General features: G+C 36.6%; 1 protein-coding gene across 4 annotated transcripts in view; it reads left to right on the top strand.

Annotated features, from left to right (window-relative positions):
* The window catches only part of GPC5 (glypican 5), a 1,661,658-nt gene that overhangs the window by 349,180 nt on the left and 1,289,783 nt on the right, over positions 1-22,695 (top strand). For all 4 annotated transcript variants that reach the window (XM_037799997.1, XM_037799998.1, XM_037799999.1 and 1 more), the window contains exon 3: positions 19,245-19,936. In XM_037799997.1, coding sequence (XP_037655925.1) covers positions 19,245-19,936 — 692 coding nt within the window. The remainder of the gene's footprint in view (positions 1-19,244; positions 19,937-22,695) is intronic.

The following is a 22,695-nucleotide window of genomic DNA, read 5'->3' as shown; positions in this document are numbered from 1 at the left end:
CCCATTGCCATAAGGAGAAACTGAAAGGAAAACGGGGTTCACAGGACCAAAACAGTACCTAAAACCTGCAGGACAAACTCCATTAGATTTCAAAGTCTGAGAGTCATTAACAGAACTACGTTGCATCCTTGGGGCTTGAGAGAGCATGAATCTAACCCTTCCTAAGGGCCTTTGTGGCAGCCCTTTCCTCTCCAAACACTTAGGTGAGTTCTCCAACATATCCACACATTGGGGAGACCACCTTGGCCCTACCCTCCTCAAACATCAGGGCAGTTCCCAGATTGTCTTCCATCTCCAGGGCACATGCTCAACCCCTTCAGAACAGTGTGGTGGCAGCCAGGCTCCCCCCAATTCCCTGGAAATGTGCTCCACCCTCTTTGGGACCTGAGGTGACCGAACATTTCCTGAGCATCGAGGCAGAAGGCCCACCCTCGACCTGCAGGGCAAACTCACCCTTTCCATGCATGTGGGCTGCTCTGCTCTCCCAGCCAGAGACCTCTTGACTCCAGACCTCAAGCTCCATGGCTCTGTCTTTGAAGAAATTTTTCCTTCAACTTATTCCTTGTCTGTCTCCTCCACTCCAGACTGGCAATGGCTCTGTCTATAAAGATCTTGCAAAAATTCTGTTGGCTTCACATGAAGCATGCAGGGGTCAAAGCTGTAAGACAGTAGGACTTTCCACAGATCCTTTCTGCTTAACTCATTTTTCCAATCTTGGCTTGTACTGAAATGGCGGCTGGGTTCCATGTTTGGTTACATCCACATGTTGGGGTTTCTGGGGTTCCACCCCCTGGAAGCCTGTAATTTTCCAAGCCATCAGCTTCTGGTTTCTTTGAACCCAAGAGTTCAGTTCTAAATTTATCTCTCTCTGCTCGCATTTTACTATATCTTTCTCATTTTACTATATCTCTCTCTGCTTACATTTTACTATAAGCTGCAAGGAGAAGCCAGGGTACATCCTCCACATGTAGTCTGGAGACCTCCTCAGCTAAGTATTCCAGTTTATCACTTTCAAATTCTTCCTTCCATCTGACACCAGGACTCAATTTTGCCAAATTCTCTGCCACTTTAAAACAAGGATTGCCTTTCTTCCAGTTCACAACAACACATTCATCATTTCTGTTCAAGGCCTCGTCAGAAGTATCTTCCAAGTCCATATTTCCAGAAACAGTCTCTTCAAAGCAGTTTAGGCCTTTTCTATCAAGCGCCTCACAATTCTTCCAGAATCTTCCCCTTATCCATTTAAAAAGCCATTCCAACATGTTTGGTATTTGCAAACTCAGCAGCAAAAGCATCCCACTTCTGGTACCAAAATCTGTTCTAGTTTGCTATGCTGCCAGAATGCAAAACACCAGAAATGGATTGGCTTTTATAAAAGGGGTTTATTTGGTTACACAGTTACAGTCTTAACACCATAAAGTGTCCAAGGTAACACATCAGCAATCGGGTACCTTCACTGGAGAGTGGCCAATGGTGTCCAGAAAACCTCTGTTAGCTGGGAAGCACGTGGCTGGTGTCTGCTCCAAAGTTCTGGTTTCAGAATAGCTTTCTCCCAGGACATTCGTCTCTAGGCCGCAGTTCCTCAAAAATGTCACTCTTAGTTGCACTTGGGATATTTGTCCTCTCTCAGCTTCTCCAGAGCAAGAGTCTGCTTTCAACAGCTGTCTTCAAACTGTCTCTCATCTGCAGCTCCTGTGCTTTCTTCAAAGTGTCCTTCTTGGCTGTAGCTCCTCTTCAAAATGTCACTCACAGCTGCACTAAAACTTCTGTCCCACAAGATTGCATCAAAGAACATGGCTTTTTCTGGGGGACATAACACATTCAAACTGGCACAAGGGGTCTTAATCCTATTATTGGAGAATTAATTTTTTAAAAAAGCCTGAGTAGAAGCCAGAAGGCTGAAGTCATCAGAACCTGAGAGAGGACATTGCCATGTGCATTGCCATGTGATGGGAAACCAAGGACTGCAGGACCTATGGCTCCCAGCTCTAGAACTCCATAGTCTTCAGGGGAAAGCACTGAAAGTGAAGCTTTGCTGACACCTTGATTTTGGACTTCTGCTTGCCTCAAAACTGTGAGCCAATAAATTCCTGTTGTTTAAGCCATCCTATTGTGTGGTATTTGTCATAGTAGCTGGGAAACTAAAACGCTTAGTGAATCTGAATGTCTTGGTGTGAATCAGAAACCTGAAATGACTCTTAAGCATTTAGGGTTTGAGAAATTTTGCTATAGGCAATGGGAGACCTTGGCTATTTTAATGTTGCAAACTTCTAGATTGTATCAGGTACTATAGAAAAATATATTGTCTGTATTTTGTGTATGTATTTAGAAACAATGAGAAAATAGTTTTTACATAGCATGAAAGCTATACTATACCCTACTGAGAGTAGTTTAACTAAATGAGATTATATGAAGTATCTACTAAAATACTATTGGTGAAAGTTTACCAAGTGTTAATTTTTTTTTTTATCCCATCCTTCATGTGCAATAGATCCTGTCAGAATAATTTAATCATTCTGGAACATTAAAACAGGCTTCCTGCTTTGAGGATAACCAAAGATCTTGTTAGCTGTACTGATGCTTTTCCAAATGCTTGGCCACAAATTATATATGGGGGAAAATGTGCCTTTATTTAAATGACCAAGCTAGATTTAAGTTTAATCCAGAGAAAGATTTTGATAATAAGCTGCAATTTTGTATGGCTAGAGTAGTAAGTGAACTGGCTCTTGACCTCCTGAAGTTTTGGTGGGGTAGGTGTAGGGGCAGCACTCTTCATGGCTGTTGATGGAATCAAGAGCACAATCAGTATGTTTGTCTACAATATGTCACTCTATATGGGCAGAGAATGACTGTCTTGTGAGAGTGTGGACTCTGAATTAAAACTGAAATAGGAAAACAAAATGAAGTGTAGTAATTACCTGTCTAGATTATATAAAAAAACAAAGTGGGAAAAGCTGTTGAAATAATAATGTAAATAATTGTATTGGAGAACATTGTAAAAAGATGTGAGAAGCATTGTGGATAATACATTACAAAGTTAAAGAAAATATACTGGGATTCATAAGTAGAAGTGCGATATAAAGGAATTATGATTCAGTCCTTCCATTAAGGCTCCATGTTAATTAATACCTTCCTAAAAGCTCTTTAATGATTTTTAAATGTAAGACCACACCTCCACAGAGATGATAGTATTCAGCTAAAATTAATTCCCAATACAATACATTTAAAAAAGAAAAAAAAATTTTAACTACAGATCTATGGCATTTTGGCACGTTAGCTAAAAGTCAATGTTTTGAATATAGCAAAAAGTGGCTGAGAGAGGTTTTAGAACTTCTTTATCTGAAGGTTTGTTTGTATTTGTTTATTTCTAAAAGAAGAGTGCCCCGAGTCCCCAAGGTTGTTATGGAGCATTTGGTGGATGAAATAATACATCTGTAAAATTTTTTTTCCATTCATGTACACTGATATTCCAAACTCATTGTCCTTGTTCTGCAAAATTGCAATGATAAGTTTTTCTACTCTTGTTTTAAAAATCCTTCTGAAAAAAGGCAGCAATTTTTATTTTATTTTGGAATTAGTAGATATTCATAAGAAAAATCCATATTATTTCTAAAATTTTATCTTTGAAATCATAATTATTTAAAATTTAGATTTCTAAAATTTGTACCTTTGGAAGCACATTCTTTTTTGTATTTACATTTTTAAGCAAATTTAAAAAGAGCTGCCAGCACCCCATAGATAAATCACTTGATTGTTACACCCTATTCTTTCTGCTTTCAACTATGCTAGCATTGGCGTGTTTTCTGATAACGTCTATGAAAGCTGAAATGGATGTTGTAGTAAAACGGGCTCTTCTTGTGCTGATTGATTTTGCACCTTATAACCCATTTCACTTATCAGAAAGCATTGCAATTTTTCCTCCTGCTATTTGGAAAGAATGTAATTGTCTAAAAGATTGCCTACATTCTGAGGGAGTTTTTCTGTTGTCAAGGTAGAAACAGTATATTTGTTAAACTGCCTTTAACTTTGGAGTGAATACTTTCAATTCATTTCTTTCTCTGCTGGTTTGCAACTATAGGAAGCACTCAAACATGATACTTGACAACAGATTCAGCAGATTTGAAGCACCATTGTCAGGCTGTTCTAAAACCAGATCTCAGAATGGAATTAAAACCATTTTTTAGTTCCCTTATTTTAGAACTCATCATCATTTTCTTTTAGTATGAATTTGTATAAATGAATTGAAGCATATTACAGTTTTGTCCAGTGAAATTCCTTAGCTATTAGTATAAAGCTAATGGAAAACACATGTTTTTTTAGTAACACTCAACTGTAGGAAAATATCCCGGGAATCATGATATGAGGAAGGTATAAGATGCTAGATGCACACTTATGTGTCACTAACTGGGGGAAAAAATCCAAAAAACTTTTCCACTTCCAAGAAGAGGTGTAAATTAATGACAATTATTAAAATAAAACGTAAGATCAATTACTTGCAGTTATTTCACATAATGAGAAATATAGATATAACAAAATATGCTGACAAATGGAAATTAAACTACTATATCTGGAGGATTTTAACAGTTTTAGTTAGAGACCACTTACTTTAGCCCATTTGTGAATTACTTTAGAACATTTGTGGATTTTCTAGAACTGGCTTTAAAAGGGCAGTCAAGGTTGTCAGAGAATATAAGTGCAATTAATTACTTTAAATTTATAATGCCATGCACAACTTAATGACATGGCTTTTCTCGTATCTGAATATCCTTTTATTCATGTTTTGAATATACTATAAGGTAAATCCAGTTGTGTTGTTTGCTCAGGACTATGGGATTTAAATTCTATCCTGAAGTGAGCTTTGTATTTAAATAAATAGGTGAAAAGCAGAATGAAAACATTTAGAATCCTTAATATTGGAGTAAAGAAAGAGTGTTCTGAGGAGCCAGTGGGAACTCTTTTAATAATATATATATTGAATGAGATGGATTTTAGGGCAGTATTTGGCAATGAGAAAGATTAAAAGAAAGAAAATAATCAACAGCTCTAATTACTAACTAGACATGGGAAATAAAACTCCCCAAAATTTGAGGCTAGATGCTGGAAAGAATGATGCTAATATACAAAATAAAGAAGTCAGTAAGTTGCTGAGAAAAGTAGAAGGGAATAATAGGTAAAAGGACATTCAAGTTGATAGGTTAGTTATTGAAAAATGATTAGTTCACAGATGAGAAATTTTTGCTTCAGCAACAGTTCTTGAAGTGTGAAGTGGGGTCCCAGGGTGTCTGTGAGGTCAAAACTATTTTCATAATAATAATAAAGCATTATTTGCTTTTTTTCTTGGTATTGGTATTTGCATTAATACTACAAAAGCAATAGTGAACAAAATTACTGGAACTTTAGCACATACTAAGTTACTGTCACCAAACTGTACTAGTAGTTGCTGTTTTCTAAAAACTTGCAGAAAAAAAAAAGCCAAGTTAATTTAAGAATATCCTTGATGAAGCAATAGAAATTATTAGTTTTGTTACAGCTCAACATTCACACATTCTTTTTCATATTCTATGTGATGAAATGAGAAGAATCAATAAAGTATGTTTTCTGCATGTAGAAAATATAATGACTGTCTCCATGAAAAACACCAGTGCAATTGAGTTTCAAGCTAAGTTAGCCACTTTTTTTCTGGAATGCCATTCTTTGAAAGAATGATTGACAGACAAATTATGGTGATTCAAATTTGGGTATTTGGGGGATATTTTATCAAAGTTGCACAAAGTGAGCCTATTTCAAGGAAAACAACTTACAGTGTCTGTTGATAATTTGAGCAATTCAAGAAAATATTAAAATATTAGATATCATATGTCTACCACCATGAGTTTGGCAGATACCTAATACTTAAAGAAGTGATGAAATGTGTCAACATTGGGAAAAACTGCATAACCTGTGAACTGATTTTTTCAAAGGTCATTACATGAGTTACAAAGTGACTGGTTCATAGTTCAAGATAGTTCAAGATAATTCAATAGTTCACAGTTCAAGATAGACTAATGGGTTTTATTTAATAGAGTATTAAAGGTTTGTTTACATGTTTCATATTCCACATGACAACTAATCTTTGAGAAAAAAGTCACTTGCCAACTTTTGGTGTACTATGGAAGAATATCACTACAATTATCTGAAAGGGCTATTAAATGCCTCTGCCTTTACTGACTGCATATCTGTATGAGGCTGGATTTTTGTCATATTCCTCACCAAACCAACATATCATAAAAGATTGAATCTGGAATCACATATTAGAATCCAATTCTCTTCTATTAAACCAAATATTAATGAAATTTGCAACAATGTAAAACAATGTCACTCTTCTTACTAATTTATTTTTGTTTTAAAAATATAGTTATTTTAAACAAAATTTGTAATTCATGCTTAAATAAGAAATTAAAATTCTTAAATAAGAAATTTAATATTGCTATTTTTAAATGTATTAATATTTTTATATGATTTTCAGTTTTTATTTGTAAATAATATATATCATTTGATGCAAGTCACATAGAAAAAGCTCTGTAGGTTTCTCAATAACTTTTTACGAGTGTAAAGGGGTCCTAAGACCAAAAAGTTTGAGACTCACTGGGCTACATATATGCTTTTGGGAACCACCAGCTTGGAAGTTTCATTTGATATTATAAAAGTAGTTTTATATTTTGAAGCAAATGATATAGAAAGTAAACCAGACCTTTGGAAATTCTGGTCTACCAGATAGAGGAATGAGGGAAAGAAACAACATTTTCAGTCATAAAGAATGTATGAGAATCAGGGTCACCAATATTGAGGGGCTGGAGGAACCAGGGAAGTGTGAGCCCTGAGAAGAAGCTTTCAAGAGCTGACCTGAGCTGAGATTGTTGAGCTGTCGGATGTCAGAGTAGCTGACTGATTAAGTCAACAAGCCCAAGGAAAGTATCACTCAAGCCTTTAATCATTTACCATCAAAATATAAGCAAGAGGCTAACCTGGAGAATGCACTGGCTCCCCCACTGTTCTATTTTTCCCATGGAACAGCACTGCCTTGTGAGAGACAGATGGATCAGAAAAGATATGGGGGCCTGTCTCACTGCCCAGGAAGCCCTAAACAAAAGACTCCTGAAGTTTTATGGACCCAGAGGTTGGAGGGGAGGGGAAAGACCTGGGAGTGGAAAAGTATTGAGTACTGAGTCAGAGTGGAGAAAAGTGTGAAGTGTCGGAGGAAGGCTTTAGTTTTGAGACCCTGATAGGCTTCCAAATGAAGGCAGCTGGGATAGGAATGCAACTATGTGTATGAGCTATGAATGAGCATGACTAGCCAGGCATCCTGAATCCTTGACTGCAACTCCCTTTGGAGACTGTGGAATGCACTGGCTGAGGACCAAGTCTGGTGTGGGTAAGGCAGCTTTCAACTTGAAACCTCCAAGTAAAGCCTTTGTAATTGCCCATAGTCAGGACTGAAAAATTGCCTATAGGATTTTGGCCAGGAGACACACTACTTAGAAGGCATTGCATTTTGTTAGAAAGAGCTTGCGGAAACTTCTGAACCATTTCAGTGACTGTGTACAGCCCTTAATCTGACCCAACCATCTGTCCCTTCTAGCCTACCTAAAACCTCCACAATCTACTAATGGAATTTACGTGCCATCACTTATCCTCTGTATCCTCAACCATTTCTCTGAACAGAACTGTATCTTCTTGTTCAAATCAAAACTTAGTATAACCTCCTGTGCAGTTTCTTCAAATGTAGATTTTTTGGGGGGTGGTTGCTGGGGTTGTCAGAAAAGCTAGAGGCTTGTGTTTACTTCTTCACAGTGTATTTGGTGATGAAGATTGTACATGGAAGCTTTCTTTTTCAGAGGTTAGAATGAATTTTCCAGTTAACAGTTACAAACATTAGAAAATCATCAGCTAATTTGGCTCCAGCACAATACATGCAGGGTTTCTATTCCTTTTTATGCTATATTAATAATAGTATTAATTTTTTTTAAAAAAAAAGAATACTCTCAAGAGATAATTAGATTATCCCACTTAATGGCTCAATATACTAAATTAATAGTGATCATTTTGCAATTTATTTATACATATAAGTGAAGGTTTTTTGTTTTGTTTTGTTTTTTTCATCTTAAGTGTATTCCAAATGGCCCATTTTCAACTAGTTTAGGCTTTCATCCTATTCAGAGAGAGACAGTATGTGATAATGGTTCAGAACTCAGATTCTGGAGCCAGAGATCCTGAGTTCAAAACCAGATTCGGCCATTTTACTTTCTATCTATGTAAACCTTAAGCAAAAACTCAGGCCCTTAGCTTTCTCATCTATAAAATAAGAATGATGATGATGATGAAGAAATGATGATGATGGCAGCCACACCATGGGTTGAAAAATCAAGTGAGTTAATTTACCAAAAGAATGTAATGAAGCATTTAGTGCATGGCAAGTACATAGCAGAAGTTAGAGATTTTTGTTTATTATTCCTTGATGTATACTGAGCAGTTTCCATCTTCAGGCACTATGCACATATGTAGCACATACAAATTTATTTGATTTTCACAGCCATTCTATGAGATAAGTGTCATTAATATCCCTAATTTACAATGAAGTTAAATGAGGTATAGGGAAGTTAGTAAACTTACAGTCACGCAACTAGCATTTTATTGGATTTGAACTTGAGAATGTCCCAATGTATTGAGACCTCCCATGGACCAACAGTTGGGGTTATAGAGATGAACAAGACATGATCCCTGTCATAAGAGGCCCATGATCCCACAGAACAGGCAGGGGCTACAATCTTCAAACATCATTCCATTGTTTACAGATGTATGTAGACATAAAAGGAGGGAGGAATAACCAGGTGCCATCTTGCACTTTATTTCGTTTGAGTCTTCCAGAGAGCCTGCCCCATGGTCAGAGCAGACATTATTTATCTATTTCATTGATGCTTAGAGAGATTAAATGGCTCACATGATTGATACATGGAAGAGCCTGGACTAGAATCAGTGTCTCCTGAGTTTGCAAGTCAAATGTGGACTTTTTTCTTTCTGTCTTGCGTAATCAGTAAGCTAAATATTGGCCCCCAAAGATGTCAGGTCTTATTCTCTGGAGACTGTAATGCTACCCTATGTGGTAAAAGGTATTTGTAGATGTGATCAATTTAAGGATTTTGAGATGTGGAGGCTATCCTGGATTAACTAGATGGGCCCTAAATGCAATCACAAGTGTCCTTAAAAGGAAGAGGCAGAGGTAGATTAGACATGCACACAGAGGACAAAGCCATATGTTTTGCTTAATTGATAGGATCAGATTCGAATGAAAGAAATACATGCTCTTACACTACCTTAGAATTCAAAAGCTGATTTTATTGATATTAGCAAAATTAAAAAAATATTAAAGAAATTAAAAGATTAGAAATTAAATGGTTAGAATTAAAGGACTAACTCAAACATTATAAAAATAGGACAAAAGAGAAAGAATAAGAATACATCACCAGTAGGGGAGCAGCATCCACGGGTTTAAAAAGCAACACACTGGGAAGCCTTTCACTCTGCAGCGGTCCCTGGAGCCCCAAAAGGGAATTCATCAGCCATACAAAGTGCGTCCACTTGTAGGCAAAGTCTTCAGGGAATCCAAGAGGGGCTCTCCCTTTTAAAGCCCAGAATACATTTGTCATAATCAAGAGTGTTCCCTTGAAGTTGAAGCTGGCCAGGCTCCAGTCTCCAAGGCAAGACTCCCTCATGACATTGTTGGTGTTATTTAGGATGCTTTGTTTCTAAGGAAATGGAACACCAAGCTTTATGTGCATGTTTTCACAGACCTCTATTGTTTGTATGTTATATATTAACCTTTGGGTGGGGCCACAGGGGTGTGCTCTGCAGCACTCCTGCTCCTCAACATGTGAGCTCCCAGAATCCTTCACATATGTAGCTACACACCATGTGAAGACAGAGGCAGTGAATAGAGTGATGTAACTACAAGCCAAGGAATGACAGCAGATACCAGAAGCTAGAAGAGGAATGGATTCTCCCCTAGAGCCTCCAGAGGGATTGCCGCCCAGTTCACACCTTGATGTTGGCCCGGTGATACTGACTCAGACTTCTTACCTCTAGAACCAGAACCTGAAAGAATAAAATTTCTGTTGTTTTAAGTTATCAAATTTGTATAAATTATTACAGCAGCAATAGAAAAACAGTAGAAACATCCTCTGTAGTTGGGGAGCAGTGGTGTTCTCCTTGACCCACATTGTTGCTTCCACTCCTCTCTAAAAACACCCCTTTGGCATACCTGTTAGGAGACTACCTGCTATCATCCACGATGTCATTTACCAAACTTCTGGTCATGGTCCCTTATCAACTAAACATTTTATTACCTGGCTCATGCACTTTCTCTTAACTTCTCTGGTCAATATTCTTGGCAACTTCAATATCCACCTGTGTATCCAATTGTTCAGTTACCACATGTACCCTGGATCACATCCTTTTGTTTATTCAAGGAATTTTCTCCTGCAGTTCCAATCCCCCTGCTCAATCATCATTTATTTCTGTCCATCAAATTATTCCTAACAACATACGAAATTCTCTTTCCTCAAAATAACAAAAAGATCCTTTGACCTTATATTCCCCTTCAGCACCTACCTTGGTTGTCTACTTGCATTACAGCAAATATTTTCAAGAGAGTTGCCTCAATTTCTGTTTTCCTTTGTGCTTACACTCTGCTGAGGCAGCTCTTGTCAAGGTCAGTAAGAACCTCTTCCTTGTCAGTTCTCATGGTCAGTTGTTCCTCATCTCAGTTGACTTCTTAGTAGCATTTGACAAGAGGATTACTTCCTTCTACTTGAATCATTTTCTTCCCCTGCTTTCTGGGGTACTCTACTTTCCCAATTTTATTTTCACTTAACTGGCTTCTTCTCAGTCTTCTCGCTGACATTTCTTCTTTTCCTGAACTGTTGCAAATGGGAGGGCCTCAGTTTCTCTGCCCTCTTTCCCTTCTCCTCATCTTACATTATTTCATCCAGTACCGTGACCTGAGTCTCTGGGCCAATGACTCACAGACTTACATCACCAGTCTCAACCTTTCCTGAGACACAAATTCATTCATCTAACTGTGTACAGAAAACTTCATTCAGATTTCTAAGTCGCATTTCAAACTTACATGTCCAATATAGAACTTCTAATTCCCAACCTCCACCATACCCAAATCTGGTGCCTCCATGCTCTTCATGATCTCAGCTAATGACACCATCGTGCTTCCAGCTGCCAAGGCCAGACTTTAGTGTCATCCTTTATTTATCCCTTTCCCTGCACCCTGCTTCCAAACCACAGCAAATCGTTTTCGGCTTTCTTCAATATATACACTTAATGTGATCACTTGCCACTTACTGCAGCACACCAAACTCCAATCCACCAAGATCTGTCACCCAGCCTATCACCATAGCCTTTTACCTGGGCTTTCTGCATTTCCTCTAGTCCCTGTTCCAACAGTCTGTTCTGAACACAGCAGCCACGGTGATCCTATAAAATGGAAACTGGGTTACATTTCTCCCATGTTTATGATCCACCGGTGATGTTTCCCGTTCCACAGATAATAAAATCTAACCCCCTTACCATGATCTGTGAGACTATCTGTGATCTGACCCCCGCATATCTCTCTGACCTCCCTTTCTCTCTTTCCCTTATCACTGGGCTCCAGTCACATTTTGTGTCCTCTGCTCTTTCCAAGTCAGCGAGCTTGTTTTTACCTCAGAACCTTGTACTGCAGTTCCTCTTGCTGGCTCGTTTTCATTATTGAGATTTCTGCTCAAATGTTGCCTCTCCAGAGGTTTCCTTGCTCACTTTGTCTAAAATTGTCAATCTGTAAAAAACTAATTTACCCAAACCAGTTTGCTAAACTAAATTTTATAGCTCACCAAATGACCAAATATTATACGCAGTTTGAATAAATTTGGTAATTCAAAAAGTTTGTTCTTAGGAATAGATTAATCAGGGAATTTACTTTGATTAATTTGCTTTTAATGAATTGATTATGGACAAATTGAACTAGAGCCATCTAAAACAGTGTCTCCATCACTTTCTATCCCCTACCTCACTTTTCACTGTAGTACTTAACACAATTATAAATCATATTTACCTATTTGTTTACTATCTATTCATTGATATATAAATTAATGCACCAGGATACATAGTTTCAGGCACAAAGTATGTCTAGAGTAGCAGAGTAATAATGAATTATCTGTTGCAGTAATATAATCTGTGACTTGAGAATAGTAACACACAAAAATGTAAATTCACTCTAAACATTTCTCTTCAACCCAGATATACATTGTAAAATCATCTGATTATCCATGGTTGGTATGATTTAGTCTTTTTTATCTATTTCATTGCTAAGTTTGAGGATATCTCTGGCCTTAAATTGCAATGAACATTTTGAATTTTGTATCTTAAAATGTTCATATATTAATAATATTTTAAAATATGAATAGATTCATAAAACGTCTGTTCCTGTCATGCTGGTGAGATTGTTATAACAATTATTTCATTATCATTACCTTTTGAAGTCAACTTTAACTTGAAAGCAGTGCAAGTCCTGTAAATATTAAGTAACTCTTATTGTAAAAAGCCACCTGCATATGAATCTTCACTGATTTTGCAATTTGTCAAGTTTAACTTTAAATAGATATCATGTGATTATATCTCCATCACTTGTAATTAAATTTAAATCCTTAATGTAAGGGTCAGAAATCATTTTTGTGTGTAATAGAAGGTATATGAGGGAATGTGGTCTAGAAAGTCACAGTTAATGTTGAAAATTGAAATGGTTGCAGATTAACATCATGCATTTCAGCTTCACTTGCACTTAGTGGGACAATACATAAATGATTTTACGTGTATATATATATATATATATATATATATATATATATACACACACACACTTTTTTCATGTATATATATTTATACTTTTTTCATAAAGCTGGGAAGAATTGTTTTTTATTCAAATGGTAGATTGCAGCTTTTTATGCAATCTACATTTCTTAGGCATTGAAAGTCAAGTTGAAATTTATTGTTCCTTGATAGCTTTGATCTCACATCAAAACTGTGGGGAAGAATAGCATATTGAAATTCTCAATGAAAAACAATAAAAAGAGAAAAAAAAATTCTTGCTCTGTTCTTTAAATTCCTTAAGAAAGCTTGGCAAATGTTTGTTTTCAAGGTATGTTACAATTTTTAGCAATCGAATAGAAAGTTATTATCTGTATAGCTTGGGTGAAGGGTATTTTTAATTTATTAAAAATTTTAATGGAAGGAACTGTATAGTTTCTTTTTAATAATTAAGTAGATATGGTTAATCAGTGCCTAATATACATTGGATTTCTATATACTGATTTTACATGTGGATTATTGTTTTAGAGAACAGCAAAATGCTTTGTTCATTTGACAGCTATTTAAATAAATTAAATTTTTTGCTTTCATAATGTTAATTCCATAAAATGGAACACTAAACTACTTAGTAAATATGTTTGGAGAGGGAAATGATCATTTTGTAAATTTAGAGTTAATGCAAAAAATGCATTTCAGTAAATTCAACTTTTGACTATACCAACTTTTCATATAAAATATTAACATAATCATGTAACATATTGGCTTCTAAATTGTTCAGTTCATGATATATGTATAAAATAGTAAAATTTTATGAAGGTATTAGGACCAAAAAATTCACAAAAGTATGTTTATCCTTAAGTTTTTTTTAATGGAAGTTTATTGAAATATATTCACATACCGTACAATCATCCAAATCATCACAATATCATCACATAGTTGCATTCATTACCACACTCAATTTTTTAAACATTTTCATTACTCCAAAAAGTAAGAATAACAATAAAAATAAAAGTAAAGAAGAACACCCAAAACATCTCATACTCCTTTTTCCCTCCTATTATTCATTTACTTTTTGTCCCCCTTTTTTCACTCATTTGTCCATGCACTGGATAAAGGGAATGTGAACCACCAGTTTTCACAATCACACAGTCACATTGTATAAGCTAAATAGTTATACAGTTGTCTTCAAGAATCAAGGATAGTAGATTGCAGTTCAACAGTTTCAGGTATTTCCTTCCAGCTATTCTAGTACACTAAAAACTAAAAAAGGATATCTATATAATGCATAAGAATAACCTCCAAAATGGCTTCTCAAATGGCCACTGAAACTTTATTTTGTTTAATTTCTGTTTCCCTTTATGGTCAGGAAGGCTTTCTCAATCCCATGATGCTGGGTTCAGGCTCATCCCTGGGAGTCATATCCCACATGGCCAGGGAGATTTACACTCCTGGGAGTCATGTCCCACGTCCAGGAGAAGACAGTGAGTTTACCAGTCAAGTGTGCTTAAAGAGACAGGCCATTTCTGAGCAACAAAAGAGATTCTCTGGGAGTGACTCTTAGACCTGTTATAAGTAGACTTAGCCTCTCCTTGACAGTAACAAGCTTCATAAGGGGAAGCCCCAAGACTGAGGGCTTGGCCTACTACAATGGTATTCCCCAATGCTTGTGAAAATATCAGGAATTCCCGAGGTGGGGAAGTTTAATGTTTCCACATTTTCCTCCAGGCCTTCAAGGGGACTTTGCAAATACTTTTTATTCTCTGCCCAAATTACTCTGGGATATATCAGGGTTTCACGCTACCCTGAATGAACCAACTGGATCTCACCCCCTATTCAAGGTTCCATTTAATTATGGTGTTTGAATAAACTGACCATACAAGTTAAATATTATAATATGGTATAGAAAGTATAGATTTTGCACCAAATAAACATCTCTTCCTTTGGTCTCACACAGAAGTTGAGGTTTTAAAACATAATCAATATCATCCTTTTCCCTTTAGTCTGGTTTACTTTAGTTCTAATCAAGTCCATTTCATTCATATGTTTAATTGAAGCCTGATCTTTTTTAACATTTGCTGTATCGGGTAATGCTGACATTCATAGCTATTAAACTGTGGATCTGAGTCTCAGGTGTCACAGATACCTGAAGTTACAGGGACTGACCAAGTTATACATAAAAAGCTCAGCATCTCAGAATTTAGATCTAGGCATTACAACTCATGAACAGATGTGACTGCTGTAACAGATTACAATATAGGATCCTTTACCAAAAGCCCTCCCCTGATAACTTAGCTCTCAGATTCAATTCTCAGAGTTTGTACATTATAGTTATTAGGGATGCATTATAATGTTTTTCTTTTCAATTTTGTTTTTTTCACTCAACATCCTGTCCTCAAGGTCCATTTGCCTAGGTGCATAACTCACAACTTCATTTCTTCTTGCTGCCACTTGGAATTCCATTGTATGTATATACCACAGTACAACATTCTGTCAGTTGATGTACCTTTAGGCCATCTCTATCCATTGTGAATCATAATATGGCTGCCATAAACACCAGTGTGTAATGTCCACTCATGTCCCTGCTATCAGTTCTTCCAGGTATATACCCAATAACAGGGTTGTAGGACCACATGAAGTCCCATAATTAGCTTCCTGTGGAACCGTCACACTGTCTTCCAGCTGGGCTTCACCATTCTACTTCCCTACCAACGAGGAATAGGTACATTCCTCTCTCCACATTTTCTCCAGCACTTGTATCCCTCTGTTTATTTTTTAACAGTTTTATTCACACACCATAGAGTCTACCCTAAGTAAACAATCAATGATTCCCAGTGTAACCACATAATTATACATTCATCATCACAATCTATATGAGGACATTTCCATCTCTTCCCCAAAGAAAGAATAAAAGGAGAAAAAAAGGGAGAATAAAAATACAAAAGATAGAAGAAAAATAAATATGAAATATAATGAAAAGGTCAGACCACATTACCACCACCAAGAATCCCATGTCACTCCCTTATATACCTGTCTTATAGGCATTTAGCTTTGGCAAATTGCCTTTGTTACAATTAATGGAAGCATCTTACAATGTAACTGTTAACTATGGACTCCAGTTTGCATTGGTCTTATTTTTTCCCCATACCTTCCAATTTTCAACACTTTGCAATGTTGACATTCGTTTGTCCTCCCTCATTTAAAAACATCATTATATTTGTACATTTAAGGACCATCATTGACCATTCCATGTTTTACTAAGTTATACAATCCCAGTCTTTATTTTCTGTCTTTTCTTCTGGTGTCTTACATGCCCCTAGCCTTCCTCTTTCAACTGTATTCACAATCATCTTTGTTCAGAGTACTTACAATTTTCTGCTACCATCACACAGTATTGTGCTATCCATTTATGGATCTATATAGTCAATTCTGTTGAACCTTTTGTACTCCTTCAGCATCAAATGTCTGATCTCTAACCTCTTACTCTCTCCTTATAACCTGTGTTCTCAACTCTCAAATTTCACTCATCATAGTTAGTCCATATTAGTGAGACCATACAGTATTTGTCCTTTTGTTTCTGGCTAATTTCACTCAGCATAATTTCTACTGTCTGCCATTTTGTCTTTGGAATTTTATATGCTTATCTTACTTTAATTTTTTCCCACTCTCTTTTTTTACCCTTACTGATAGTCTTCATTTCTACAGCCTTCTCCAAATCCCTCTCTCCTGTCTTTTCCTTTCTGTCTGTACTGATGCCTTTAGTGTTTCTTGCAGATTAGGTATCTTGTTCACAAACTCTTTCAGTGTCTGTTTGTCTGAAAATATTTTAAACTCTCCCTCATTTTTGAAAAACAGTTTTGCCAGCTTTAGGATTCTTGGTTGGCAGTTTTTCTCTTTCAGTATCTTAAATATGTGATACTATTGCTTTCTAGCCTCCATGGTTTCTACTGAGAAATCTGCACATTGTCTTATCATGCTTCCTGTGTATGTGATGGATCACTTTTCTCTTGCTGCTTTCAGAATCCTCTCTTTGTCTTTGACATTTGATAGTCTGATTATTAATTGTCTTGGAATCAGGCTACTAAGATCTATGCTGTTTGGGGTATGCTGCACTTCTTGGATTTGTAATTTTATGTCTTTCATAACAGATGGGAAATTTTCAATGATTATTTCCTCCATTATTCTTTCTGTCCCCTTTCCCTTTTCTTCTCCTTATGGAACAACCAAGACATGTATATTCATGCACTTCATGTTGTCATTTAGTTCTCTGAGACCCTGTTCATATTTTCCCACTCTTTTCTCTATCTGTTCTTTTGGGTGTAGGATTTCAGCTTTCCTGCCCTCCAGTTCATGAATCCTTTCTTCTGGCTCTTCAAATCTGCTCTTGTATGTCTCCATTGTGTTTTTTCATCTGTTCTATTATGCCTTTCATTCCCATAATTCTGCCAATTGTTTTTTCAGACTTTTGAGTTCTTCCTTATGTTCTTCTTTATATCCTTCATCTCTTTTGGCAAATCTTCCCTCAACTTGTTGATTTGGTTTTTTAATTGATTTAGAAGATTTGTTTGATTAATAATTAGTTGTTTCAATTCCTGTGTCTCAGTTGAAGTGTACCACTTCCTTTGACTGGGCCATATCTTCATTTTTCCTAGTGTGAATTGTAATTTTGTAATTTTTTGTTGTCTAGGCATCTGGTTTCCTTGATTACCCCAATCAGATTTTCCCAGACCAGACTGGCCCAGGTCTCAGGATTCAGTATCAGGTTTCCCTGAGGCTGAGACCCAGCAAATGGTTAGACTTTCCTGTGAGGCCTCTTGACTATGTGCTTTTCTTATTCTGCCCAATAGATGGTGCTTGTCAGGCCACAGCTCCCCACTGGCATAAAGAGATGCAATGTGTTTAATTCTCAGTGGACCATGTCCTGGCCAGGGCCTAGGATGTCAGAAGCCAGACTTAAGCTGTTTCTGTTTTTTTCTTTCCCCCCATACCCTGGGGTCTGAGTTCTCTGAGGGAGGGCTGACACTTGACCTGGGCCCTGACTGCCTCTTTTTTCAGGGAAGATAAGCCCTTTAGGGAATTGTCTCCTACACTTGAGTTTTTCCTTTGACTCTCTGAGTATCTTAATTCTATCTTTGCTTGGGTCAGTGCTGGCAATTGAAAATGCCTGAGGCTTTCTCTAATGAGCTACTTAGAATGAAAGAAAAAAAAAGGAAAAAAGCAAGAGCCAGTCCCCAACCTTCCAGTTCACCAGGCCAGAACCGGATTTGATACCTGGTTTTGTGTGCCCCTTTTCTTGGGGCATGACCCTTTTCCAGTTTTCTGATCTCAGCAGACTCCAAAAGCCTCTCTTTTAATTTATTTGTATTTTTTTTTTCTGTCAGCCCTGCCTCCTCTCTGTCAGGATAAACCTTCAGTTTCCTTTCCTGCTTACTCTAGGTTAATCTGTGCTCATAGCCTGTATTCAGCAGTCCAAATTTATTAATTAAAACTGCAGTTGGAGCTTGGTTGAACTGCATTCCCTTGCTTCTGGAAGGGACTGTTTTTTTTTCCCATAGCAAAGTTTTGCAACAGCCTGCCATGCCAGTGGGAGAGGGGTGCTAGCTCCGCAGTTTGGGGAGCTTTACCTACCATTCTATTCTGTGATCTCAGTCATTCTACCCATTTCTGACTGGTGTACGATGTTGTCCGGTCATGGATGTCCCTCATCAGTTGCTCTAGACTATGTTCTTGTTGTTCCTGGCTGTTTACTAGTTGCTCTAGGGGACTAACTAAATTCCACACCTCCCTATGCTGCCATCTTGCCCCACTGCCCTATCCTTAAGTTTTAAAGAGCCAAAGGTACATAGAACAATTGTTTACAGTTTTCCTCATTGATTGGATTTAAGAAATATTTATGATAATAAATATACACATACATATATACCTAACATGTTTACATAATTCAATTAACTGGAATGTGTCAATATCAGATTTAATGCAGATAGAAAGGAAAAAAATATATATATCATGACAAATTAATAGGATAGTGAAAAACTAACACAGAATAAGTCAATTAACCCATATTTTAAACAAGAAACTACCATGCATGTAACTTCTTTTTGATTTCTGTACTTTTTATCAGACTTTGATACTAGGAAATACATCCCTATAAGACTTGTGAGTTGTGTGTAATGCCCATTTTTGGCTGGTTCTTACCCCTGGAAAGCAAAATTGGTTTTGTAGGCTGACAGTTACCATTTTAGAGTCTTAGGTTAGCTTTTGAATCAGGCTCATTTACTTTTTGGAGCAAAAAGGATGAACAGTTTTAACACGAATACCAAGACTTTTCATTCTTTACCTCTTTTTTTTTTTTGTTACAGAGACCCTTGAAACTCTCATCAGACAAGCAGAAAATTATACAAGTATACTTTTTTGCAACATCTACAGGAACATGGCCTTAGAAGCTGCTGCTTCAGTTCAGGAGTTCTTTGCTGATATAGGGCTCTTTTTATTTGGGGCGGATGTTAATCCTGAAGAATTTGTGAACAAGTTTTTTGACAGTCTTTTTCTTCTGGTCTACAACCATCTCATTAACCCTGCTGTGACTGATAGTTCCTTGGAATACTCAGAATGCATCCGGATGGCCCGCCGGGAGGTTAGTCCATTTGGTAATGTACCCAAAAGGGTAATGGTGCAGATGGGGCGGTCACTCCTGCCCAGCCGCACATTTCTGCAGGCACTCAATCTGGGCATTGAAGTCATCAATACCACAGACCATCTGCAGTTCTCCAAAGAGTGCAGCAGAGCTCTCCTGAGGATGCAGTATTGCCCTCACTGCCAGGGCCTGACTCTCAGTAAGCCTTGTATGGGATACTGCCTCAATGTTGTGAGAGGCTGCTTGGCACACATGGCAGAGCTTAATACACACTGGCATGCATACATCCGGTCCCTGGAAGAGCTATCAGATGCCATGCATGGAACTGACATTGAACCTGTGCTCCTGAACTTCCACTTGCTTGTTAATGATGCTGTGATGGAGGCTCACCTCAATGGAAAGAAATTACTAGAACAGGTAAGCAGCCACTTCATGCTTTCTTCGCATTAATTAGAATTTAGAAATCAAAGATTGGCCATAATATGTATGACTAATATGTATGTGTGTGTGTGTGTATATATATTTATACTTTTTGATTATCAGGTACATGATTAGCAATTTCAAATACATTATGTAATTTAAAATCATGATGACTAAATTTATACTTTAGGAAATGGTAGGAGAATGCATGGATTGTCACATTCAATTCTAGATATTATATTTTTTATATCTCACATCAAAATTTTAGTTAGCTAAAACTCCTCTAAATTGAAGCTTTTTTCAAAAGGATTAATTATGTGTGTTGGAAAAGGCTTAGGTTTAAAAGCAGGATCAACATGGGTTTGAATCTGCAGTCTGCCAGTAATTAAGCTACTTGAAATTGGGCAAAGAACTTAGCCTATTTGAGCTTCAATTTCCTCATTGATAAAAAGAAAATGGTAACATAACTTTTGGAGTATTGTTTTTGTGAAGATAGGCAATATATATGCAAACTACCTAGCATGGTGCTTGGTACTGAAAAAATGGGTATTGTTGGAATTTCAAAGATATTCAACTTCAAAATAGAATATGTCAGTTATGTGTCTATTAAATTAAGACTTCATAGCTTGGTATTCAGAGTCTTTCTTCAGTGACTCTCCAAAATTTGTCACAGTGATGGTATTATGATTTTTTTAAATGTGTTATATACAGTGTCATGGTATTTTATTCCAAGAAGACTTTAAGAACTTTTTGAGATGCATTCATAAAATAAAAAGCAATGAGAGTTTTCTACTCCCCCCCACACACACAATTCTGTAGAGAGCCATTTTCTTAAATATTTATAGACTCTCTTAGTAATAGTTCTTTCTCGTGTTCCTTATAGTGAAGTGAAGTAGGGCATGCTGCTGATGTTTATCCTAAATCTTATCCCTTGAAATAAAATTATACTCCTCTCTTATTTTCTCAGTGCCAACAGAATAATCTCCCAATCCCCAGCGCTGATACATTGAAATAATAAATACTATTTTCTTTAGCTGTATAAGTCAGTTCCTTTAATTAACTTATGATAGAAATTGAATCTGAAAATCTTTATGTACCACCACCTGCTCCATGTCTCTTCCTAATTTCCTGGAAGAAATTTTTTAGCATCAGTGTGAGCCCATATGGTACCTTTATGCAAATTAGAAATGGCACATTTTTCAGGTGGATGCAGCACCGTGGTATGACTTGGTGGGCAGAGTGCAAGTTGGATTTCAGCCCCCACTCCTGCTTCCATTCAGCAGAGGCTTACCTATTTGTAGTTCTCCTGGTCTTTTTGCCTTCTCTCATCCCTTTAGGGAACTCAGTCTTGGTCCAGAACTTCTAGAATTTATAATAAACCAAACCAAAATGAGCTACAAAGACACATAGATTTCAAGTATTTCATATTTATGAGGAATAAGCAATTATATCTAGAAAACAAAATGTCAACCTTATGATACCAAGTATCTCCAAATGGGAAAATGGGCATAAGAAATCTGAGACCAAGTCCAGTTTATGTAATTAAACTTGGACATACCATTTAATGTCTTAGGCTTGGCTTAGAGCTCTCTAATACTTATAGGAAAATAGATTTGTCATACATTTTGGATACCTGGAGGGGAGGGCCTTTTTGTATCCTTAAAATCTATCATGTAGAAAGTTATCTATTCTATTCTTCCTATTTCAAAGTCTAAAACAAAACAGTTTTTTAATTAGACAGACATGGCTTCAAATCCAGACTTTCCTACTTATTAGGCCTGTAGCCTGAGCAAGCTACTCAAATACACTGAGCCTTTTGTTGTTGTTCTGAGAAATAGGAAAGGAGTGATGCTTTAAATGAGATGATGTTGTTATGACTCTAACATTGGTAGGCACCAGGTACCTTAGAAACTTGCTGTTTTCTTTCCGTCTTCTAAGGCCCAACCTGAGCACACCTTAGTGAAACATGTCCCATTAGTATCCCAGAGGATAGAGTAATTTTATATCTGTGTTTTAAAAATCAGTTTTACACAGGATCTTCATTCTATGAAATCCTTGGTGGATTTTCAAAGAGCACATTTTTTAGCATATTCTGAATTCATGTAATAATAGACTTATGACCATCATGAGAAATATCATACGTTGCTAATAAATTGTAGACTCTTTTGTATATAAACAACAGAGATCTTCTTTTTAACTTATGGGACAGAAGAATGAAAAATTTGCTTTTTCTTGAAATTGATTCATTAGTATTTATGTATGTCAGCTTCAGAGAGATTTATAAGTTGTTTACGAAGCTTTGACAACCAGTTCACACATCAATGAATTTCACAAAGTCAAAGTAAATTATTTGAGAACCAGAAAATAATGATTTCCTCACATTCCCAATGGAGTCTCTGATACCTAGTACTTCCAAGTTCAGTCCTCAGTAAATACATGTTTCAATTTTTAGAAACCCGTAGACATGTCTGATGCATCATATTTCTGTTGGGCAATTAAAAATTAAAGGTTTTTATTAGGAAAGTTGTGGGTTTACAGAACAATCATGCATAAAATTTGGGATTTGCACATGCCTTTCATTGATTGGCGTGGAACGTTTGTTACAATTGATGATGGCACATTTTTTATAATTGTACTTTTTTTTAACAGTAGTTACCTTTGCTATAATTGATGAAAGATTATTAAAATAGTATTATTAACTATCATCCATAGTTTATACTAGGTGTATTTTTTCTAATATACCACCCTATTATTAA

Source organism: Choloepus didactylus, chromosome 12, assembly GCF_015220235.1.
Source record: "Choloepus didactylus isolate mChoDid1 chromosome 12, mChoDid1.pri, whole genome shotgun sequence".
Taxonomy (NCBI): domain Eukaryota; kingdom Metazoa; phylum Chordata; class Mammalia; order Pilosa; family Megalonychidae; genus Choloepus; species Choloepus didactylus.
Note: the sequence above shows the minus strand (reverse complement) of the source record. Positions and strands in the feature narration are given on the sequence as shown.